Genomic DNA, 23,097 nt, shown 5'->3' with positions numbered 1-23,097 from the left:
CCGCTGGAGCGGAGCGGCGGAGGCCCGGGCCTGGTGGGGGAGGCCCAGGCCCGGTGGCGGCAGTGAGCCGCCGCCCGCCGTGGGCCCTGCCGCTCCCCGGGCGCCGGGGCCTCGCGTAGAACCCCTGGGAAGGCGGCGGGGGGGGGGGGGGAGGGGAGGGGAGGGGCGGGCAGCCCCGGAAGGGACCTCCCACCGCCCCTCGCTGCCCAGCGCCATGGCCGCCTCCGCCACCTGGCGCTACCGCGGGGAGCCCGAGGTGGAGCAGCCGGCGGTGCTGGGTGAGGCGGCGGGCGGGGGCTGCGGACGGGAGCGGGCGGGAGCGGGGAGCGGGCGGGGCGGGGGCCGGCCGGCGTTGCCCGGGCTCACGGCCTCTCCCCGCCGCCTTGCAGTGCGGTTCTCCAACGGCAGGCTGCGGCGGTCCGACTCCATGCGGTTCACCGTCTATCGAAACAGGGACACGGCCCACCCGCGGAAGAAGCACCGGAGGATCCTGGTAAGGGCCCCCCCGGGGAGCGCGCTCCCGCCGGCGCCTGCAGACGTTCCTCGTGTTGGCCGCCTCGGCGGCTCCGGTGAGGGCGGCGGCGGCGGGAACCCGGAGCGGTGGCCGCCCCGAAATGGGTCGCGGCGGCGGGTGCGGCTCCGGCACGGTCTCCGCGGCCGCGGCGCGGCTCGCCGTGCAACGAGGACTGCTCCGCCGTGTCCGGGTAGCCGCCGGGAGCGGCGGGTCGGGAGGTTGCGGGGCCCGTTAGCCACCGGGGCGAGGGCTCCTCCCGGGGCCGTGCCGGGGGCGCACGGGCAATGTCCGCCTCGGTGGGCAGCGAAGGGCTTTCGCCCTTTTTTGCCCTGACGGCTGCGGACGTGGCAGCTGCTGCGGGCAGGAACGAGAAATCTCGGTCAGAGACGTGGCCCTGCGGACCGTGTCAGAGCTGCCGTTCCTCTCCAGGCTCCTGCCTGCCCCCCTGCTCCACCTGCGCCCCTTACACAACAGTGAGCGAGGCTCGGAAGAGCTCGGTGGAACTTTGCTTTGTAGCAAATTTCTTAAAAAAAAAAAAAAAAAGTTTAGCCCCAGCCTGTGCGAGGGGGAGAACCGTTCTCTAAATTTCACAAAATCTCTGGGATTTCAGAGGAAGTTCTGGTTCTTACGTGGGCTGCTGCCACAATGGGTGTGGGCATGATGGAGGTGGCAGAGCAGGGGAGCGCTTGACGTTCAGGGATCGGCTTCGTTCACTTGGAGAGTTGTTCACTTGCCCTGAGGAGCGCCTGGTGCTGGGGAGCCAGGAGCCAGGGTCCCCGCTGGGGCTACCCACACCTCTGCGGAGCCCCACAAGGTGTCCTTGCACCCTGGAGTCCAGGTCCTGCAGCCCCACTGGGTGTCGGGGCACAGTCGGTCAGGATCAGACTGTGCCATGCCCTCTCGGGCTTGGCATCACAGGTTGGCTCTTGGAACAGAAAGGAACCTGAATAATGCAATATGGGGCATTTTGAGTGACGTGTGAGAGTTAGTAACCTTTCCTTCAGAACTGAATACAGACTTATGTGAAAAATTTTGATTGATATGTCATTGTGTATTCTCAAGCGAAGGGTGATTGACTGAAGTTGTGTGTGTTTATAGTTTATTTTAATAACCTAAGGGGAAATAATGTTTCAAAGTTAAAAGCTGTTACTTAATGACTAGTCAGTCCATTTTAGGTGACCCTGCTTTAGCAGCAGGGTTGAACTAAGTGATCTCCAGAGGTCCCTTCCAACTCCTACCAGTCTGTGGTTTGATCACAAAATGTGCTGTGTTATATTTACACAGCAAACACAGTTCATTCTTTACTAAAGTTGGGTTTGTTCTTGTTAAATTACATTATAAGGAGATTTATATTTCTTTCAGTGAAGAGAGAACCAAGATTAAAGTCAGAAGGTGCTTTCTGCTGCTACTGTTAAGTTTTACAGCTACTTACACACGTGATTCACTCAAGGAATAAATGACTTTTTAGCCAAAATCCTCAGGGGAAATATACTACAGTATAGTAGAAACACAGACATTCTGAAGTACATTTAGGTGGTTGAGCCATTCCTGATAGCTCTTTTTTTTTCAGTCAGTGGATTACAGTCACTTGGCAGTGCTAGGGCTTTAAATGGATTGTTTAAAATTACGTTTTAAACCAAGTTCCCCTGACTTGTAGTGGTGGCTCTGCCCAGGCTGAAAACTATAAGGTTTGTCCTGGCTGGAAGCTGTGAGCAACTGTGTTAAGGACCCTAAGGCACTGGAAATAGTATCTCCCATTGACTGGCAGAGAGGCCTGATCTCTCTTCACTAGTGACTTTGTGAGTAAACCCAGTTTGTTTCACAAACTGTTGCTTCTGGGTTGAAGTATGGTAGTCAACACAGTGAGGCATTTTAACTGTGGTGACACCCAAGTTTCTACTCTGATAAACTAAATTTAAATTGTGATTCCCGTGATTTCTTTGTAGTGGTTCCTCATCTGCTAGCATAGTGAAAGCTGAGATAGAATTATATATCGTGAGTAGTTTCAGTGTCAGGAAACATTGTCTGTTTTTCAAACATTTTGACCTGATGCAAAATGTACACAGAATGGGCAGTGAAGTTTGCCAATGCATGACTAGTGCCTGATGCCTGGGAATGTAGAGCTTTGTGGCACCAGGGAAAGTAAAGCAGATGCAGAGAAGATTATTCACAGCCCTGTATTCAAGTGATTTTTCTTTTGTTTTCCAGGTCTCAGAAACTGAAAGGCTTTCCTATGTGGGGAATAACTTTGACAGTGGACTTATGAAATCTAACTCCCTATGCAGGTACAGGTTGCAGGCAAAATGGGGGCAGGGGCGTGGAGGCGGAAGCAGAGAAGTTGCTCAGACACCAAGTTCCTGGTAGCCTTTCTTAAAGCTGGCTCAGAAGCTCCCACAGAGTCCGTGATTTGAATCAAGAGGATTTTGACATGTGGCAACTGCATTGTTTGTGCGCATTGCGTCCCTTTGGAAGTTGTGATGTTATGTACAAATAGAGTGCATTTGAAAAGGTCTTGTGAAGGAAAGGGTGAGGACATGATTTGATGTAGGTGAAACCTCAAAATAACAGCTTTGTTATTAAGAAACAAAGAAATTAAGGTTAAGAAATCGTCAGGATTGTCTTCTGCTGTCCAGGAAACCTCATGGTCACCAATCACCATTGAAGTTAAACGGTGGGCCACAGCATGATGCTGCTGTGCCAACTCATAAACTGTCTGTGCCACACACTGTGAAAGGAAGCGTTGGTGAAATCACCAGCCTTTACCTGTCCTGGTTTAAGAATATGACCTTTGTGGCCTTGGGGCAGATCCCACTGGCCTCCTAAGTAGTATTCTGTATGTGAGATCTTTCTCGTTCTCTAGTAGAAGAACCGCCAAATGGCTGGAGAGCCAATGTGACAATCTTGTCTTGTTATACCCGAAGGTGTTTCTTTTCTCCTTTGATGCATATTGCTGGTCCTGCCAGCCTACAGAACACTGAATTGCATGCATGTAACTTGCATGTCAGGCTCTTGGTACCAAGTGCTCTGCTCCTAGATCACACAAGGCAACTGCAGTGGGTTTGCTCACAGAGCTCGCCTCTTATTGGACTGCACTGACCTGACTAGTTAAAGTATGGGTGGGGTGGGCGAGTGAAGAGCAGAGTTGTGTAAAACTGCTAGGAAGAGGAAGTGCTTTCAGATGTGAGTGTCCTGGTGGTCCTATGTTCTGAATCAGACTTGACATGAGGAAGCATTTCTTTACCGAGAGGGTGGTCAGACACTGGAACAGGCTTCTTGGAGAGGTGGTCAATGCCCCAAGGCTGTCAGTGTTCAAGGCACATTTGGATAATGCCCGTAACATGCTTTAGCTTTTGGTCAGCCCTGAAGTCATCAGGCAGGTGGACTAGATGATTGTTCTAGGTCCCTTCCCACTGAAATACCCTATTCTTTAAAAGGGACTCCTTTCACCTCTTCAAATAGTCCTTCAAACCTTGCTGATACTAATCTTTGTTCTTCTCTTGGAGAAGTGAAACCAGGAGAGCTGGACCTTCAGGTATAACAGTCTTTAGTTTAAGATGCTGTAGCTGAAAAAAAGGCACCAAGGGGCTTTTTCTTCTTGAGTTTGGAGAGAGAAATTTCATTTAATGAATACATATGATACAGGTATCAGTGCAGTATTATTTCTAGGCAGAAGTAGTGCTCTTATCTCTGAACACTAATTAAGAGATGGTTTTAGTGGCTGAAGTGGCTCTTGCCTGCACCTCTGGAGATCCTGAGCTGTGAAGTTAACAGGAAAGACTAACTGCTGGTATTTGTTCAGCTCCAAGTATTAGTTTTTGCATTAGATGTGTGCATGCCCCAGGATCTCCAGAGATGCAGGCAAGAATCAATTAAGTGGTTTCTTGCTTTTCTTTCAGATTTTCCCGTGCCATCCTTCCGTCCCTGTTGTCCTACGTCTGCTTCAGCTGCATGCATGAGGGTTTCCTCCAGCAGATCCATTCCCGTAGCTCTTGGCAGCTGTTGGCCTAAAGCTGTGCACTCACAGCTGCTGTTGTGGGTGTAACAGGGAGCAGAAACCACCTCTGAGCAAACAAACCTGTTTATGCTGAGTGGAAAGTCAATGAGTCCACCAAACCTCTGGGCTTCCTGCGACAGCAGGAGCTACTCAGAAATTCTTTCTGGCCAGTGAGGTGCTGTCATTCCCACTGTACCCGGGCAGCTCCTCTGAGAGCAGTTGCCTTGAGAATATTGCTCCCACTTCAACAGGCAGCCTGTTGTGCAAGTGGGTTTTATGTTCAGAAAGTGAGTCCTTAGGAAGATGTGTTACAGGGCAGAGCAAGTTCAGGCACCAGTCAGATGGGGTCACATGGAATGGACTCTTCTGGCTGGGTAGGAAACTAGTGCAGTTGACAGCCTGATCAGCTTCAGGGAAGGGTGACACACAGCCTGTTCCTGGGGGGCGATGAGACATGGTGAGGAGCAGCACAAACCGTTTGTGCTTGCCCCTCTGAAATGTGAGATTTCTCCTGAGAAAAATCCTATTTTAGAGGCAGTGAAGTCATATTTCTGAGAAGCTCCGAGGACTTAAAGTGGCATGAACTAAGCAGAGAACTGGCCACAAGGAACCCAAGTCTTTAAAACATGGGAAACTGCGTAGAAGCAGTGAGAAAGCAAGGGTCCTGACACATCAAAAAAAGACAAAAGCAAGTAGCAGCTAGCACTGCAGCACCAAGACTTGGTCTGTGCATTTTGGAGCTAATTTAGGTGTCTTAAGACTTCTATGTTTACTTAGAACAATGAGTCTTATATATTTTTTTATATATATATATATATACGTGCATGCCTTGGAGGTAACTTGTTTTATTGTGACATTCTGAATGTTCTTGGAAAACTTGCATTTGCAAGGCAGAAGAATTGGCAGAGGATGGGGAATACGTGTAGTTCTGCACCATGTATTTTAAAGCATCGCTTCCACTGGACTGTCTTCTCACTAATCACTTGCCCCTGTTCTTCCCAGGTATTTTATTGGTGTGTTAGACAAGGACTCTGGGCAAATGGAAGTCTATAATGCTGAAATATTCAACATGCAGCCCTTGTTGTCAGGTAGGAAGATACCGTGTTTAACCCCAGCACCAGAGTCGCAGCGTGCTAGACCTATGTATGCATTCAGCTGTTGACTGCCTAGCTGCTGACAGCAGTGCTCTCTGTTGTCTGCCTGGCTGCTCTTCCTCGTATCTGCCTTATTTCTTCAGCATGGAGGGAAGAGGGTCATTACGCTGTCCTTCTAAGGCACTGCGTGATGTTAAAAATCAGAGGGAGAAGGACGCAAGGTGAAATTTAGGGCGGAGGTTAAGCAGAGAATGTTACAGGTGGGAGGGTGGAAGTGCTGGAGTCGGTAACAAAATTGTCGCTGTTTGGAGTGAGTGCAGCCTTGTCTAGGTATGCTGCTGAGGGAGGCCTAGAAATTGTCAGGCCAAGGGAATGGATCACTGGAAAACAAAACAGCTTTTCTTCAGCAGAACTGCTTTTTGTTACTGAACCCAGGAGGGTAACCCAAAGAATTCAGTCTTTTGGGAGCTTGTATTTCCCCTGTGCAGCAGGACCTGGGTATTGCTGCAGTCTAAGTGTTACGGTCGTGGGCTTTATAGCAAAACTTGGCCTGCCTTTCCTTTTTTGGTCTAGGTACATACTCTCATATTCAGTGTGTTCTTGAATTGACAAAGTTCTGTGGAAGAAATCTTGAAGTGATGTGCAAAGTCTTTTGGTAATGGGTTAGAGCTGAAGGGATACTGAGTGCATGTGCTGTCCTGGCTGCTGCAAGCCAAGTGTACCAACTCTTGTTCTTTTATAGATAACTTAATACCTGACGACACGAAGGATTATCAGAATAAATCCTACAGGGAGAAGGTAAAGTTGAAACCCCTTATCATATTCTACTGTGATTATCCAGCTAACAGTGGCAGATGATCCTTGTTCTGAGATGTGAGGTTTGGTTTACTTCAGGGTAAACCTCTGCAGGTACAGCTCCCTCTCTGTGCCTCGGAGGTCTGTGAGACGGCGTGTTATTGGTGCCTAACTTGGCAGTATTTTCATAATTATTTTAGGCTTGATTACGGTCCCAGTTACTTCCTACCCACTTGCAGATCAGTGCTTGTTGCATGGTTGGGTTGTGCCCAGTGAAAGATTTGAATCGTGGAGAACATGGATGTGGAACAAGTGGTGGTTAGCTGAGTTTTCCTCTTAGGTGCAAAGTGTCTTCAGTTCAGCAGCGTGTTTTAATTCACATCTGTCTTACACAGATGGATTTGTGCATTGAGGCCTTTGGTACCAGCAAGCAGAAGCGAGCTCTGAACTCTCGGCGAATGAATGCAGTGGGCAATGATGTTCTGAATACAGCTGTGACAAAAGCAGCAGCAAACGTTATAGATGCAAAGGGAGTAACAGGTAAGAATATTGTCTCAGGGTTTAACGAAGGCAATCAGAAGTGCCTTTTTCTGTCTGTTTTTCACCAGCTATGGTAGGAAGAAGATAGGTGTTTTCTTTGAGTGACCAAGGAAGCAGCCGGTCTAGCAGCTGAGACAGGTATATGTGGAGGAGCTGGCAGATCTTTGTGGTAGAAAAGGAACTGCTTCCTTCTGATCCTGCCAGACTTAGTGTGGTAGTCGCTTAAATGAGGGAAGATCCTTGTGGCATCAGTGTCCATCCCTGCCCACTGTTGGGAGCTGTTCTGGGAGTCCCTGGCTATCAGTTTGCTGGGATAAAGGCAGTATGTTCACCTGGTCTGAACTGAAATGCTGAACGTTCATTAAGGTGAACTGGACCCTGGTTTTGCAGTGGCATGTCTGTGGAAAATGGTCCACATAGGGTCCAATGACCCTAAACCAGGTCACATCAAGTGCCATTCCCCAGTGCTGTTGTGAGCCAGGCTGATGGACTTGGGCTTCTGCTATGGAGGAGCCTGCAGCAAAGAGGAGTCTGCCATGGCCTTAGTTATTGTCACTACTGCAAGGGACATTCACTCTCCAAAGCGTCACACTGAGGTGATGCTTCAAGGAGAGTTGATAACCCTGCTACTGAGTGCTGGTGAGGCTGCATCTGTATTACGTTGTCCAGCCTGTGCCATCCCCCTGCACCCCTGCCCTCATCAAAAAGGAAGTGGAGAAATGGCAGAGGAGTCATGGCAGGACAACAAGAACAGGCAGGGACCTGGAGTTCACACAACTGGCAAGAAAAGGCAGAGGGAGCAGGGCTTGGTTAGTCTGGCAAAGAGGAGGCCAAGGGGGAGTCTAACAGCAGCCCACAGATACCCAAAGGGCAGTCAGAGCCAAGCCCCTCTCAGCAGTGGCAACAAGGGTCGACACAAGTTGCAGTGGTCCCTGGACCTTGGCAGGTCCAGGTGGGAGACTGGGGGCACCTTCTTGCCTTGGAGAGTGGCGCAGCCCTGGAAGGTGTCACAGAGGTGTGGAGTCACCATCCTTGGGGGTTTCCAAGCTTTGGCAGGACAAAGCCAGGGCTTCTCTGATCTAGTGTTGTAGACAGTCCTACTCCTAGCAGGGGGTTGGACAGGAGACCTCCAGAGCTGCTTTTCACCAGCACTTCTGGTATTCTGAGTTCCATTGCCTATGAGTGGGAGAGATGTCTGACTGTAGAACGCATCAGCTCTCATCTCTTCTGTTCCAGGTTGGATATTGACTGTGCTCTCGGTGCTGCATTGTGCTAAGTGGATGTCCAATGGAATCCAGGGTGCCAAAACCATATTCTGCCCACCCTGCAGGCGTGAGGCGCAGTAGCAGTGACCAGTTTGTCCTAGTGCACTCCTTTCCCAGATTTTTCCCTAGTCTGGAGTGGCCTTTCTAAATTTTAAGGAGCAGCAAGCTCTTGGTATAAGTGATGACACAGTCTAAAACCCAGCACGATGAATACATAGCAGGCATACTGGAAGCTGTTGGCCTTTTCTGTGCCTACTGGAATGCTTTCTGCACAGTCAGCACCTACCTGTGGCAGTAATGAAACAAAATAGGGAAAGGCTGTAGCCTTTTCCTTACTACTGTCCCAAGTGAGATAAACTGGAGTTTTAAACCCTTAAAGCTCCAGTTGTGACTAAACTGGTGTTGCCCCAAGAACCACCATTGAGTAGATTTGTGTTTAAAGGAAGGATCTGGGTTGTGGTCATGTTCTCTGTGTTTTTGTTTCCATGGTCCAAATACTCTTCTTTCCTGCTTCTCTCCAAAGCTTTAATCCAGGATGCGGCCCAAGATGATGTACAGAACATCTCTGTCTTCCTCCCCCAATGTAACGAAGACGCTGACAAACCAGAAAATGTTTACAAGTTTGAGGACAGTATCTTTTTCTGTGGCAGAGTGGTTTCTCTCTGGTTTCACCTGTAAGCCTTGATGCCAGTGAGCTGGCACGTGGGAGTGACTGCCGCCAGTGAATGAGCTGAGTCTTCTTCCCTCACAAGCCAAAAGCTGAGAGCAAAGACCTGCCGTGTTGAGATTTTATGGGCCTGCAGGTCCCATATCCTGCCTCTTTCGTACAGAGAGCAGGCTGCTGTGTTTCTCTGTTGGTGGCATTTCAACTGGGAATAGTAACGGGGTCAGCCATGCAGGAGAAGTGACTTGTGATCAAGCCACAGTCCTTTAGAGACCTTTGTTAATGGCCAGCTTCCAAGTCTTGTCATTAGGTCCTACCCACTTGTAATTCCCTTCCCTACTTCCCTGCCCAACACCTAAAGCCAGAGTGGATAGAGCTTGTCTTGGTGTGAGCTGTTCAGACCAGAAGGGAGAGCAAAGGCACGCTTGTTCTTTTCTTTAAACTCCTTCCAGTTCTGTCCCCAGCAGAGTATGAAGCATTGCGGGTTCCAGCAGCAGTCTTTGTTAACATCACTCCAGAAGAAATCACCAAGAAAACAGAAGATAAAAGGTAATGCTGCTCAAACAGCCTTGGAATAGTTGAGGTGGGCCCTGTGAAACTGTGGGGTTTTTTGCGGGGCGGGATGGCTGCTGCTGCCAGCTCCACTGCAGCCAGGCTGATCTTTTCAGTCAGAAGGAGGACATTTGGTCCAGGCATGGCTGAACAACACCTGCCTTGGGGAATGTGGGGTGTCGTTATGTACGGGTGAGGAAGTTGTGTGCACAGCAGCCTGGCTGCCGCATGGGGAACTGATTGCAGAGGAAGAGAGTGGAGAAATCCAAAGCTGGGTCTGAAGGCAGGTGTCTAGAATACAGACCACAGAACCATGCTGAGCATGCCTGTGGCTGGGCACTGTCCCAGCCAAGAACTGACTTGCTGTGAAGGTTGCTGTGGCTTGGCCAGCTGACGTGGACGTACACTTAGAGCTATTAAGGCCTTGTGCTGAGGGGCAGAAATGAGCAGGAAAAGCACAAACCACACCTCCCCGTGCTTCCCGTCTGCCTGTGCTGAAGTAGAAGTGTGTCTGTGTGCCGTGTTGAGAGCCTGCAGTTTCTGCAGTGCAGGGACCTTCTTAGTAGCTGTGCACTGGAAGGGGCTGGCTGAACGTGGTGGGCATTGACAGGTAAGTGTGCTCACAAAGCAGCCTCTGGGGCTACCCTTTATAGGTGTCCAGGGAACCCTTCTCAAACAGCTGAGCGTTGGAAGTTAGAGGTGTGTCTGGTCTTCCTGGTGATGTAAACTGGTTCCTGGTTCTTTGAGCCTCATCCTCCCCCCCTCTCTCCTTCAGCCACTGCTCCTTTGTTTTAGAGGAGCTGAAGTTCCTGCCTGCTGATGAGAAGAGCAGAGATCATAAAGCCCGGTGCCTCTGGTTCCTCGACACCCTTATTAAGTTCAGCTACCTGAAAGTGATCAAGAAGAAGCGTAAGTTTTCAGAATGTTTTAAGCTACCTGCTGAGACTTGGTGTAATCACTGCAGTAGAAAACAGTAAAGCTGACCAGAATGAGCTGTGTGATCAAACAGCTACCTTCAGCAGTTGCTTTCAGCCTGTTTCATGCTGAGGTTGGGGATCTCCGTGTTGTTGAGGGTAGTTAGATCTGCATCTGCTAGGATGATGTATGGCTAATCCTTTTCAGTCCCTTTGTAACTGTCATGCATTAGGATGGCACTGTGAGGTCCTCTTGGTAGGAAACAGCGTAGCTTAGATTGGAAATTCAGAGATAGTTTCTGGTTTATTGATAGTTCTGTACTTACAAACATGTTTTCTATTTCCACACGTCCTAAGACAAGAGGCTGGAAACTATCAGCTCTCTCCCTCATCCAGCCTCCGTATTCCAGGTGCAAGAGGCATACAGCACACAATGCATCCTTTTTATTTCTTTTTTGTGCTTTTGAGACTGTCTTCATCATCCTTTGCTTATTAGCTGAATGTGTGGATCACAGTGATTGTACCTCTGTTGTATTCAGGGATCTCACTTTTAAAAAGCAGCAGGAACTGCTGTTCTCAAAAGCATTGCACAAAATGTTTTGGTTGAGATTTTCAAGACCTTTGAGTCTCCTTGTCAGAAGACATGTTAGCATTTTCAATGGCAGGGGAGTGATAGAGGAGGAGGTGGCACGCCTGGCTGTAAATACCCTCCTGCATTGCTGGAGACGCAGGAGTCACCCTGTAGGACCTAGTCAAGGAGGATGTGGAAATGACTAGTCTTGGTGCTAGTAGGATTCTGTTGGGGTGTTTCCAGTTTTCATAGTTTGTGACAGGGCCATCTATTAAAAGGCAGGAATCTATTAAAAGAAATATATGCGTAGGCACACATGCATGCATTTTAGGTTGTGTAGTATTGAAGTGGGGATCCCGTTTGTAAAGAAAAGAAAAGCTGTTACGAGCCTCCCTCAGGCCTGAGAAATGATGAGACCTAGAAATCAGGTGCCTAGGTTCCTTTTAGGTTCTGGGAAGAGGCGATAAAGTTTGTGGTAATAAACATGCTTTATGATGGCTGGAGATGGGCAGTACAAGAAAGAGTGTGTGTTTCTCATTCCACTGCAAAATGCCTTTCTGTCCTAGATCCAATGGGTCCCGAATGCCCACATGTTATTAGCAAGAAACTCATGAAGAATTTCACTTCCCTGACCTACAACAACGGCAGGTAAGGAGCTATGTTTGCTTTGATGTTCTCGAGGCAGAGATATGGTGGAGTTCAGCTTGAAGGGCCATGCACACGTTATCAGAAAACCTCCTACCAAAACGGGAGATAGCAGTAGCTTATGTTGCCTCACAGGCCCAGCCCCGTAGAACCTTGGGTCGTGGCTGGTGATTGTCCATTTTGTACAGTGCAGGTCTAAAATGTGACTGGGAGAAGCAGGGCCACATGTGCAAAAGCAAGCCTGCACTGGTGGATTTAGCTAGTGTGACCAAATGGGGTGCCCAGCCAGCTGCCTGACCGCTCCTGCGCGCAGGGTGGCAGAATGGGTGCTTGCCGTGCAGCTGAGCAGGCAGCTGTCCACACGTGCGTTTTCACTGCGAACCAAGGCAGCTGACAGATGGATGCATCGGCTCTTCCGCCATCCCAGAGCGGGCCAGGACAGAGGTAGTGCAGGGGCTAAATGATGGTACTTTTTTTGCGCTCGCATAGTTTAATTAGCATAACGGGGGTGCTTTTACAGGCACCTAAGCACAACTTCTTTGGATTCTCTATTGAAAGCTGCACAGACAAAACTGTGTAAGGATTTGCACTGGTTAACTTGCGCTGGGCTGAGACCCATGCCCTTGCACCCGTATGGATTCAGGCCAGAGCGTTCTGCCTAAGCCTTGCCCAGGCACTGCCCCACCAGCAGTGATGAAGTTTGTTATAGTAAGGTAGGGTCTGGTCCTGCCATGGAGGTCAGCCAGGAGAAGCCACCACCCAGCAGGGGCAGGGAAGCTGCTGCAAGGTCCTCCTTTCCAGCAGTGTCAGAGCCACTCCTGTGGTGCTGTGTGCTGTCTCGCTGCAGGGAGGGCCTCAGGCAGCTGTTGGGGGATGTCTTTGATCAGGTGGCCCTTGGCTGCAGCCTTCAGACAGGTGCCACTTACAACTAAGCAGTTGTAAATCTGGATAAACGTTTTCAGAAATCCTGTTGAGTGGAAGCACCAAAATACAGGCAACAGTAAATAGTATTCTCGTGCTTGCTGCAGTGCCTTCCCCACACTTGGGGAGCCAACATCCTCTCTGCCTGGAAGGGGCGCAGTGCTGATACTCAGCTATTGCACAGCTGCACTGCTGCTGTTAATATGACAGGAACAGAGAATTTGAGTCCAAACAGGCCACCTTTTGGCTGAAGGCTCAAATGCTCCCAGAGGGTCGCCAGCCAGGGATCTGCTTCATGTGGACTGTGTACTTGAGGTGCCATTAGTAGTTACACTGACTGACCTCAGAACAGCTTTCCTTTGCTTTCCTCTTGCAAGGGACCAGCATGCCAAAGAGGCTGAAGTGTCATTAGTTAGTGGCTTTGTCAAGGCTGCATAGCAATAAACAACATCAGGGGCCTGCACTTCTGAACAGAAACGGGACAACAGAGAAGCCTGTTAGGCCTATGTGATCAGAGGTCTGTGTTGCTTTGAGCTCTTTGGTGTTTAGGAATCATCATGTCCAACTGGGGCTCCAGTTCTGCCTGCAGCTCATGGGGTTGTGTTTTGGCTTCACTGACGCTCCACATCTCATGTGTTCTCCCTCTTGCCATGCAGTGTCCAGAATTTAATCTCTGCATCAATGAAGGCTAAAATCACAGCATACGTCATTGCATTGGCTCTGCACATTAACAACTTCCAAACAGACCTCACCGTCCTGCAGAATGACTTGAAGCTCCAAGAAAGCAGGTGAGGTGTCCTGTTTGTTCATACCTGCTGAGGTATGTTGTGATCCTCCTACAGAGAGCCTCTGAGGAGGGAGCTCTGGAGCCTCTCTGGCACCTGGGCAATACCTGTTGTAATCGGACTCTGCCTTTTATGAGTTTGTTGAATCTTTAGTTTAAAGCCCTGATGCTTGTAAAGGAGGGTGGTTATACATCTCAGACTTTGAGAGGGCGCTTGCCGCGAAAAGGTCCTGGGTGCATCGAGGCTCGTCAGCTCTTGTGCAGGGAAGGAAACTGAGGCAGGCAGCACTGAAATGGCCAGGTGGAGCAGATTCCAGGACAGGGCTGTCCACTGCCACCTAGCTCTGTTTCTTGCTTGACAATTCACGTCAGTCTTCACTTTCCTGTCCTCTGTGCCCCTTCTTCCTGCTGAGCTCCAGTCCCTGTTAGGTACTGGTCTGGGTGTCGGTGCATGCTTGCAGCTGACTGCAGCAGGAAAGCTGGGAACAGGGGGTTTTCCTCATAGTTGCACTGTGGGCATGTAGATTGTTGTTTATGTGGAGGAATCCCAGGCCCCTGAAATTTACCCACTCTGGGCTTGGCACCGAGGAGATTGTTTTTGTTTCTGAAATACTAATGAACTTGTGGACTTCTCAGCAAAGCATCACGAGGAGAGGTTGTAGGCAGAACTGGTGGCCGTAGTGTTTGAAATAAGGATTTGTCCAGTCAGGGTTAGTGAAGGTGAATGGGTAGAAAACAGCTTGCCGAGTAAGCTTCAGAGCAAACAACCCTTGCTGTGCTGGCTCGCTGATTTTCTGTGGAAGAAAGAGCACGGAAGTGTCATGCAGCCGCTGTTGGCTGCAAGACCTGCATTTCCCAGCAGGTGTCGGCGGAGCCTGCTGCCAGCGCCGCTGGCTCTGCGGGTTCTGCCCTGCGGTTTGTCCTGTACCGTCTCTCTGGCCCCTGCAGAGCACATCAGGAGTTGACCCGAGCCACTCAGCCAGCCCGCTGTGCTGGCTGGGAAGTCCCCCAGCCAGCAGACGTCTGCTCACCAGGCAGCTTGTTAACGCTGTCTGGGAAGGGCTCAGTGTCTCCCTCCCACCCTGTCCTGTTCTGGGGGGGGGACAGTGATGCCAAGGACACATGCGTCCTAACTTGGTCACATTGGTCTTCCTTAACAGGATTGCTTGGTGGCCGTGCGGCTGGTTGGGAGCTGCGGAGGGACACAAACCCTTCGCTTTAACTGAGAAGAACATTGTGGACCATCTTAGGGACTCTGGCTGAGAGATGTAATGTTAAGGTCTGGTGATAACTGGGAGTTTTCAGAGCCCTTAGTCACCTCTTGGTCTTGGAAGCTTCCTAGTCAGCCTTGGCGCAATTACATCTGGTTTTGCCCTGAGTTATGCTCCTGATTCTTTGATGGATAGTGGTGGGTTTAACAGCAGTGTTTGCTGTTGGTTTCCATCCATTTTTTCCTGTCTTTTTTTTTTTTTTTTCTTTTTGGAACTAAACTTTTTAGGGAATCCATGTTGGTTTTCACAAGTGATGCCCAGGTTTTGTTCTTAATTGCTGTACTGGAGCTGGGAACACAAGGCATAGGATGCTGTTGACAAAAGCGTGGAAGAGGAAGAATTGAGGAGAGAGACACATAGCCCTGAGCCATGTGATGGCATGATCCTTGCTTGGAGTGGGAGGTTTGACTGAAGAACCCTTCCCAACTTAATCTGTGTGTATTTCAAAGATGATAGAGTCAGCTGGGAGGATTCTGGAGCTTGGTTGTTCTCAGGACCCTGGCTGAGGCCAGTACCCCTGTTTCCCTGCTGGCTTCCCTTCGGCGGCACTTTGTTCTCTCTGACGGAACTCCGGGTGTGTTCTGGTTTGCACCTTCTTGCCCAGGTTCTTCACATCTCAGCCAAGCCCCTCTTCCTACAGCTAAAGATCCTGCATTTTAGTGGCTAAGAGGAGATGTTCTTGGTGTACTGGGTGTCACAGTCCACTCAGTGGACTCATGATGGTTCGTTCGCTGAGATCTTAAAGTGCAAAATTAAGGCAAACCATGCCAAAGGGGTTTGCTTCAGTCAAACAGTGAAACGCTATTGTTTGTCCGTAAGGCAGCATGTGATAGGTAAAGAGGGTGAAAGGAAAGGGAACAGTAAAGTGAGAAGAGGACAGAGATTGATAGCTACCACCGCGGGTCAAAGGCCCTATGGTCCCAGGTCCAGGCAGCATCCCGCCGGTCCTAACAATCATTGTGGTGGGGAAAGCTTCCAAAGTTTGGGTGCTGAGGACCCATCTTTTATGCCAAGTATCACACCTTGCTCCTCCTCTGTGTCTCCGCCTCTTCTTGGCTCCATCGATGCTGATCGATCTTTCTTGATAACAGTTCTCAGGCTCGTCCCTGGCACCAGAGAACAGCACAGCATTCAGCCAAAACAGAGCTGTCTTGCCTCTGCAAGGCTCCTTCTTTCGGCTGTTATCTCCCCTCACAAGGTTTCTAGAAGGGAGAAGCAGGTACCAGCACTCTTACCCTTTTGCTGTTTCCTGCCAGATGAACAAGTCGCTCAGCTCTTGTCCTTGCTCTGTCCAGGGCACAATGACCTTACAAGCCTGGCATTCCATTCTTGGGATCAGCAACTGCGTCTCAGGCAGGTCGCTGCAGACTCATGTCAAGATGTTAGCCTAACTTTTGGGGTACCTTACTGTCTGTGTCCCTCATGACAAGGTTGAGACAATGCTGTTCTTCAGACCAACTCTTACATTGGGTTCCATTCATTGTACCACACGTGGGGGATGAGTGCACTGGGAAGCAGCTGTTGGGCTGCCAGCAGCAGCTGCTGAACACAAATAATGCCTGTTCCCCTCTTCGTAGGGAAGTGGAGAGCAGGGTTATTTTTTCTCAAGTCAGCTGGCCATTGAGTAAGGCAGCATGGGTTTGTAATGCTGCTTGAGGTGGCAGTGCACAGCTTGGCAGCATTCTAGCCTCTCCGGGAAGGGTCCGCCTTGTAGTCTTTGAATGCTTCCAGCTTCTGTCTCCATGGTGTCCTCGAGATGCAGAGAGTGCATCCTGCTGGCTGGTGCCTTCTGGCTTCCCTGAGAAAAAGGCAGTTGCTGTTTTGTGCAGAGTTCGGTACAGAAGACTTGTGTGCCCCACTGACGCAGTGTTCTCTGGTGTTTTCCAGGATGATGGACATCGCAAAGGCCATGCGGTTGAAGGTCTCCAAGGCAAAGGGGCTGCCAGGACTTGAGAATGATCAGAACCACAAGCTGGGCACTCTCTCTCTCCCCTTGCCTGCACAGGTGTCAGGGAAACAACAGAAGCGCAAGAAAATGAACTAAAATATCTGGGAGGTCGGAGCAGGGGCAAAGCAGTTCTTTTCTCAACTGCTCTTCTGCACAGCGAGCGTCATGGGGATGCTTCTGTTTGTTGGATTTGGCTATCCCGCGTCAGCACATGGCCCCACTGACACCCTGTATTGAGGCTGGGTTGGAACAGGTGTTCGACTGCTTCTTTTTTCTATTTATGTAGAAAAAGCTGCAATAAAACCTTTTTCTTTTTTCCTGTCTGTATGAGAGGAGAAAGATGTAGATTGTGCTGGAGCAGGAGAACACTGGAACTGCGGGTCCTCCACTGACTGCTGTCTGGTTGGTTCTGGCAGTGAGCTGTTTGTTCGTGGCCTGTTTTACCCCTTTTCACACATGCAGGGTAGAAAGCATAGAAAGAGAGACTAAGCAAAGCATGCCTTGCACACAGCTCCTTGGCTCTGTGTCTGTCTTTCTCTAGAAGTTTCAGTGTAGTTTTGTGTTGAAAAAGTGTAAAGCTGCAACACAAAATGTTTCTGCCACTTTTCCTGTCCTGGCTTCTTGTATGGAGCAGGGAGAATTCTGCTGACTCGGAGCTAGTGTCACCTTCAGAAAGGGTAGTTAGTTTGAATTTGGAGCTGTGGATTCCCAGCCCCTGCATTTTCAGTCTGGTCCTGGGCTGCTGGGCTGTAAGCCTCATTGCAGATGTTTACTAAGCAAGGTTGTAGGCATCTGGGGCTAGTGAAAAGCTGAGGATCGCCTCCAAGAGGAAAAGCTTATGTGAAATGGGAGCATGGGATGTCAAGAGTACTCTTCTCTTTGAGGTGTCTTTGCTTTAGATGGTGATTTGTGTTTAGTACGTCATTTGGGGATTTAAGGGTAGCTCCTTACAAACCTTAATGACCCACTGTTCACAGCTGTCCTTAGGACTGACACAGACACACAGTTTTCTGGGCAGAGGATAATCAATGCCATGGGAATTACAGGCTGCAGATAATCAAATGTTTTTATCACAAATGGTTGAGACTGGAAGGCATCTCTAGAGGTCACCTTGTCCAGTCCCCCTGCCCAAGTAGGGCACACAGAGCCAAGGGCCCAGCACCATCCCCATTGACTTTTTCATATCTCCAGTGATGGAAACACCACAACCTCTCTGGGCAACCTGTCCCAGTGCTCGGTCACCCTCGCAGTGCAAATCCTTTCCTGATGTTCAGAGGGAACCTCCCTTGTTTCAGCGTGTGCCCGTGGCCTCTGGTCCTGGCACTGGCTGCCACTGGGAAGAGCCTGGCTGGTCCTTTCGACACCTTCAGGTATTTATAGACATCGATGGCATCACCTGAGCCTTCTCTACTCCCAGATGAGCAATCCCAGCTCTCTCAGTCTTTCCTTGTAGGAGTGATGCTTTGGTCCCTTCAGCACCTTAGCTGCCCTTCGCTGGGCTCTGGTATGTCCATGCCTCTCTGGTGCTGGGGAGACAAGAAGCAGACACAGCACTGCAGTGTGGCCTCACCAGCGCTGAGCAGAGGGAAAGGATCACCTTCCCTGACCTGCTGGAGATGGTCCTCCTCATGCCACCCAGGACACCGTTAGCCTTTGCTGCCAGGGCACGCGTCTGGCTCACGTTCAACTAAGTGCCCACAGGGACCACCGGTCCCTTCCTGCCAAGACATTTTCTGGCTGGGCAGCCCCCAGCGTGTCCTGGTGCCTGGGGCTGCTCCTCCCCAGGTGCAGGGCTCCGCGCTTCCCCGTGCTGGAATTTGGAAGCTTCCAACTTACCCAGGCCTTGTTCTCCAATCTTCAGTAGACTGAGTTTGCTCAGGGATCTGATCTGACGGAAACCACTTTTTGCCTTTTGTGGTTTTTTTGTTGGTGTTTTTTTTTTTAATTCTTATTAGGATCTGGTCTTCTGCCCATCGGAGCCAGCAGCTGTGGCTGATACTGGTATGAAGCACTATTCTGAGATACATCGTTAGTTTATCCTCTTTATCTAATTCTAGCTCGTTGCTGCTGTGTTTCAGATGGTTGATACAGGGTGTGAGGAGGGGAGCAGCTGCAGATCATGCTGATAACACCATGGGGTTTGGGATGAAAAATTAACTGCTGCAAAGCTGCTTCTGTGTGCCGAGGTGAGCAGAGAAGGCAGAGGTGGTTGTTGCCCGACCAGCCGAGCAAGAAGTGATGCTTTTTTCCATGATTTGGAGCCACTTGCAGCAGAGTTGAAGATGTTAATGGCCTCTCTTGACATCGCTGCTGTGTGCAGCAGAGCCTGCTCTGACCACGTCTGAGAGCAGCACCCCTCATTCAGGGAAAACAAGTGCTAATTCGGGCTGAAGGGGAGGATGTCTCATCTGCATCGTGTCTTGCCATTAGCTGCTGCACTTTGCAAAGCAGCTATTCACCTTCCCGTGAAACAGTAGAGTTCTTTGCTGTTCGGAAGGAAGTGCTGAGGCAGGGATGCGGCGGGGGGGAGGAGGACCAGAGATCCCATCTTGGGGCCAGAGAGACACCCCCCAGGGCTGGGCAGTCCCCTCTGAAGCAGGCAGGACAGGGCTGCAGGCAGGTCCCACTGAGGGGACTTGTACCAGGTGTGAACCACAGCAAGATGTAGGTAGCCTACAGGGACCAGGAGCCCTTCGTCACGGGCTCTTGTCCCTGTCTGCATCATGGAGAGGGGAGTGTGAGCGGATGGGTTGATCCCTGAGAGACGACAGGAAAGGTTGAAGGAGAGATCCAGCAGTGGTGGGGAAAGATGCTTTGCTGGAAATGAGGGGAGGTTTGCCGACACTCTGCCTAACTTTCCAGGGTCACCTTACTCGAGAGCATGTCCTGGACATGGAGGGTACAAGAGAGGCCATGCACGTCTCTCCAGAGGCATGTCCGCAAGTTGCGGAGGCTGATGGGCAGGTTAGAGGTTGGAGAATGCTCCCCCTTGGCAGAGCATGGTGCTGCCCAGGCAGGCTGGCTGGGAGCGGGAGGCCCGTGGCTCCCTGGGGACCACCACCGAACAGCTCTGAGCCGCTGCTGTGAAAACACCGTGCCTGCCCGCGGCTGCTGCCTCAGCGAGCGCAGGCCAAAGCCAGGCAGCATCGGCACGTCTCAGCCAGCGCGGGAGACGAGGCAGGACCTGCGGCGGGTGCCTCTTTGTCCTTCAGGCAGGCACGTGTTCCCGTGGGAGCGGGGTGGCTCCTACGGCTGCCTGCTTTGAAGGCAACCAGGAGCTCTCCCCACTGCTCCTCTGCCACCACCCCGAGATCTCTCCAGTACTTCACTCGCGTACAGGAGGTACGATAGTCCTCTGGATAAGGCATCTGACCTCCAGATAAAGGGTCCTGTGAAATAGGCTGGGCACAGGCTCTTTCTCACACCTAAGAGCGCGGGGACAGCGAAGGGTTGGAGTAAGCTTCTCTTGGCAGTGGTGGCATGTTGTCTCACAACTGGGTCCTGCGTGGACAGCAGGAGGACAGGTACAGCAGCAGCAGGGAGGCACTCAGCTTTCACCAGTGCTGCCTTTCTGGAAATGATGAACTCTAATTAACTTGGAAGCAGACAAATGCCCTCTTTGAGTAAAGCAAAATGCAAGGCCTGTGCTGTGCCAAGAAGCAGCCGTGCAAGTCATGTACGTGCCCCAGCTTTTCACAGTGTTGAGGTGGTGACAAAGTCAGCAGAGCTCCAGACTGTGCCCTCAGCGAGCTGCTGGGTCAGGGGCCTGGGGGCTGTTACCTGCTGTGTCACAACCAGCACTTGAATTCGGGGTTTGCACCAGTACAGCAGCGCCCCACACTGCTTCCATTATGCTCTATTAACTATCCACTGTCATACAAGAACATGAAACGTTTCATGATTAACAAACACCAGTGAAAATTAATAAGTGCCCTCACAAGAAAAGAGTACTGTTTTCTGACTGTGTCTGAAAGTCCTAACTGTGCTGACCAGTCAGGATCTCAACTGTGTTTAATGTAAAATTGAAAGATTCCTTGGGAAAACAAACTTTATTTTTTATTTCCTTGTGAAGATGAAGTCAGTATGAATGGTTGGATTTTTCCATAGTGCATGATAGTATAAATTAACTATTTGAAGACAATATTTGAGCTCTGTACTTCCAGCTCAACCTGTCAAAAGCTTAAAGATACTCAATCACATGACCTCTTCCTCTTACTCCATATATTGACATTACCAGCTTGCTCATAATCTGTGAAGTGAGTTAAACTACATGGTTTTTGTGAACAATTTTTTGTATGCCTGGTTGACAGCACATGGAGCCTCCACGGGGTATTTTGCTGCTCTAAAGTGCAAAAAGTACAGAATGAAGGGGATATTAAAGCTATTGTGAAGATCTCAAATCTCGCTGTTTTTTTTCTTTGGGTTTTTTTGGGTCTGGCTGATGGGATTCAGGAGCCTCTGGGAAGTGCCTGAACAGAGAGAAGTTCTCCTAAAGCCCAGGGTTCAAGCCACTGCAGGCAGCCCCAGGCCTTACAGGTTCCCCATCTTATTTTTGAGGTTCTCAGCTTTGGCTTAGAAGTATGTGCAATTTCAGCCCACTCCAGGTTCTGTGCGCCAGCAACCACCACCGTGAACAGAGCCTCCATGCCTATTGCAACTGTGCTGTTTGTTTCCCTACCAGCATTTTCAGAGTAGTACTGAACATTTCCAGGTGCTTCTGCAGGCATGCTAACCTTCTGGCAACTTCCAGTTTAAACACACCACTGGAATGTTTCTGTCTGTGCCAGCAGCCTGGCTCTGTCCTGACAGCCCACCCTTCCTCTTCCAGTTCTCCCTGGAGGTTCCCCCCTGCCTCCGCACACCAAAGCTGTGGAGCCTTGTACATGAGACAGGCAGCACTGCAGCGACAGCAACATGGAGCCTGGGACTTCAGGTTTCTGCCCCACAGCCTGCATTTGGGTTCTCACATCCTTCCCACACACCCACCCCTGCTACGAACCTCTGCATTCGTTCCTCTCCTGCCACCTACCCCATAACTCATACAGGCACGTCATGGATTGGCATCTCCCCCACTAACACCGACAGCTTCGTCTACTGCTTGACTCTACTCCTGCTTCAGGACCACCCCTCAAGCAAACGAACCCAGTCATCGGCTGGAGGGTGGGTCTCAGCCTGGAGCTACAAGCCTTCTTTCCCTGAAGTTTGTCTCCTCCCGAGTGGCACCACCATGTCAGGGCCTGCCCTGCAACGCCCCAGGGGGTCTCATCTTCCCATTTCTCTAAGTCTGCCTCAGCTCAGCCACCTTCATCTCAAGAGACCACACACCCCCGCCCCGTGCTCGGCTCTCCTTGCGCTGGGTGCATCTCCTCCCACTCTGCTCAGGGAACAGCGACCGGCAGATTGTGCTTCAGATGCGCTGGGCTCCGAAGGCTTGTGCTAGGCCAGCTTTGCCTTTATCCTGAGGCAAACCAGGCCCCTGACACACTCGCTGACCACACCATACCAAAATAAAACAGGCAGTCAGCTAATGGTAAAAGGTTTCCTTTGATGGTGGTTCAAGATGACTCTGGACTGTACACCCAGAAGTAATGTATACGTAGCTACGGGCAGAGATTTGCCAACTTACAATGTTGTTACTTGCCTCTGGTTTTAAACCTACTCCTGAGCATATGAAACCCCCCAGGCTTCGGCACAGGCTGTGTGCTTGCCACGTGCCTGTCCCTGCCGGGTGGGCAGGGCTGCGTCCGACAGCCCCTTCCAAAAGGGTCACCCCAAAAGCCACTCTGGAAATTTTCACTCAGCTTGGAAAGCAACTCAGTTGTTACTAAAATGTAGATCACTTTCAAAAATACAGCATTTTATTTGTGGCAGACAGTTTTCCTGAAATTATAGGAAACGATACTACTTTTTACAAGAAAAAAAAAAAAGTGGGTTGGATCTTCTTACAGCATCGGTCTGCAGAGAAGGAGCAGATGACATCAGACTGCGCAACACAGTTATGCCAGCCTGTACCAGAGGAGAAACCTGTGTGGACAGCTTGTTGTGTGAATGAGATGGAGAAAACCCAGCTGGGAGCCAACAACCAGATTCAGGCAGGGGGATGACAAGGCAGAAACCACCAGCCGGTCACGCGAGGTTATGGCATGCAAGCCTCTGTCTCCCCGCAGGCAGAGCCCCGAGCCCCAGGGGCCAGCGGGGGATCCCCAGTGACACCCCAGAGCCACGAGCCCCTGCCCAGCTCCTCCCAGTCGCAGAGGAGCTCAGCCCCGTGGGCTGGGGGACATCACCCTCTCACGAGCACCTCACAGACCCAGGGGTCACTGCCAGGGGTACAGGACTTGCTATGGGGTGCAGGGGAAGAGCATTCTGGGACTGCACAAAGCTTATTGCAGGGTGCCCAGGCGAGGAACCAAATGTGGGGAAACGTAGGCATTGACATGGTTTGGGGAGAACAAACGTGGGAAAACGGGGATAAGGGATAAAAAGTGGCCCATTGTGTGTAAAGAGGTGGCTGGTGGCCAAGGATGGATGCTGGTCTGGCCCTGCCAGTGCCTGACAAGCGCAGTCAACAGACATCTGCTCATCAGGCACCATTTCCAACTCATACCAGGGTGAGGGCTCTCCC

At 50.6% G+C, this 23,097-nt stretch overlaps 1 protein-coding gene across 1 annotated transcript; it reads left to right on the top strand.

Moving 5' to 3' along the window:
- The first annotated feature begins 214 nt into the window (after positions 1–214).
- POLR1E (RNA polymerase I subunit E) lies at positions 215–16,799 on the top strand. The gene is made up of 12 exons (XM_086480028.1): positions 215–278; positions 390–493; positions 2,723–2,799; positions 5,511–5,596; positions 6,345–6,400; positions 6,793–6,937; positions 8,726–8,833; positions 9,319–9,415; positions 10,194–10,327; positions 11,470–11,551; positions 13,126–13,257; positions 16,412–16,799. Exons 1-12 carry the CDS (start codon positions 215–217, stop codon positions 16,566–16,568), a joined length of 1,242 nt encoding a protein of 413 aa, XP_086336154.1. The 3' UTR covers positions 16,569–16,799.
- Positions 16,800–23,097: the final 6,298 nt, after the last annotated feature.

This window comes from Leptosomus discolor, chromosome Z (genome assembly GCF_034619465.1).
Source record: "Leptosomus discolor isolate bLepDis1 chromosome Z, bLepDis1.hap2, whole genome shotgun sequence".
In the NCBI taxonomy this organism is placed as follows: domain Eukaryota; kingdom Metazoa; phylum Chordata; class Aves; order Leptosomiformes; family Leptosomidae; genus Leptosomus; species Leptosomus discolor.
The sequence above is the reverse complement of the archived record's forward strand: the minus strand, read 5'-3'. Positions and strand labels throughout refer to the sequence as shown.

What these genes read in the sequence shown, in the direction of transcription:
- POLR1E (XM_086480028.1), top strand. Translation starts at nt 215, where the DNA reads ATGGCCGCCTCCGCCACCTGGCGCTACCGCGGGGAGCCCGAGGTGGAG. An exon ending in AGAAGCACCGGAGGATCCTG is followed by an intron (nt 494 to 2,722) that starts GTAAGGGCCCCC and finishes TTTGTTTTCCAG; the next exon opens with GTCTCAGAAACTGAAAGGCT. An exon ending in ATAAATCCTACAGGGAGAAG is followed by an intron (nt 6,401 to 6,792) that starts GTAAAGTTGAAA and finishes TGTCTTACACAG; the next exon opens with ATGGATTTGTGCATTGAGGC.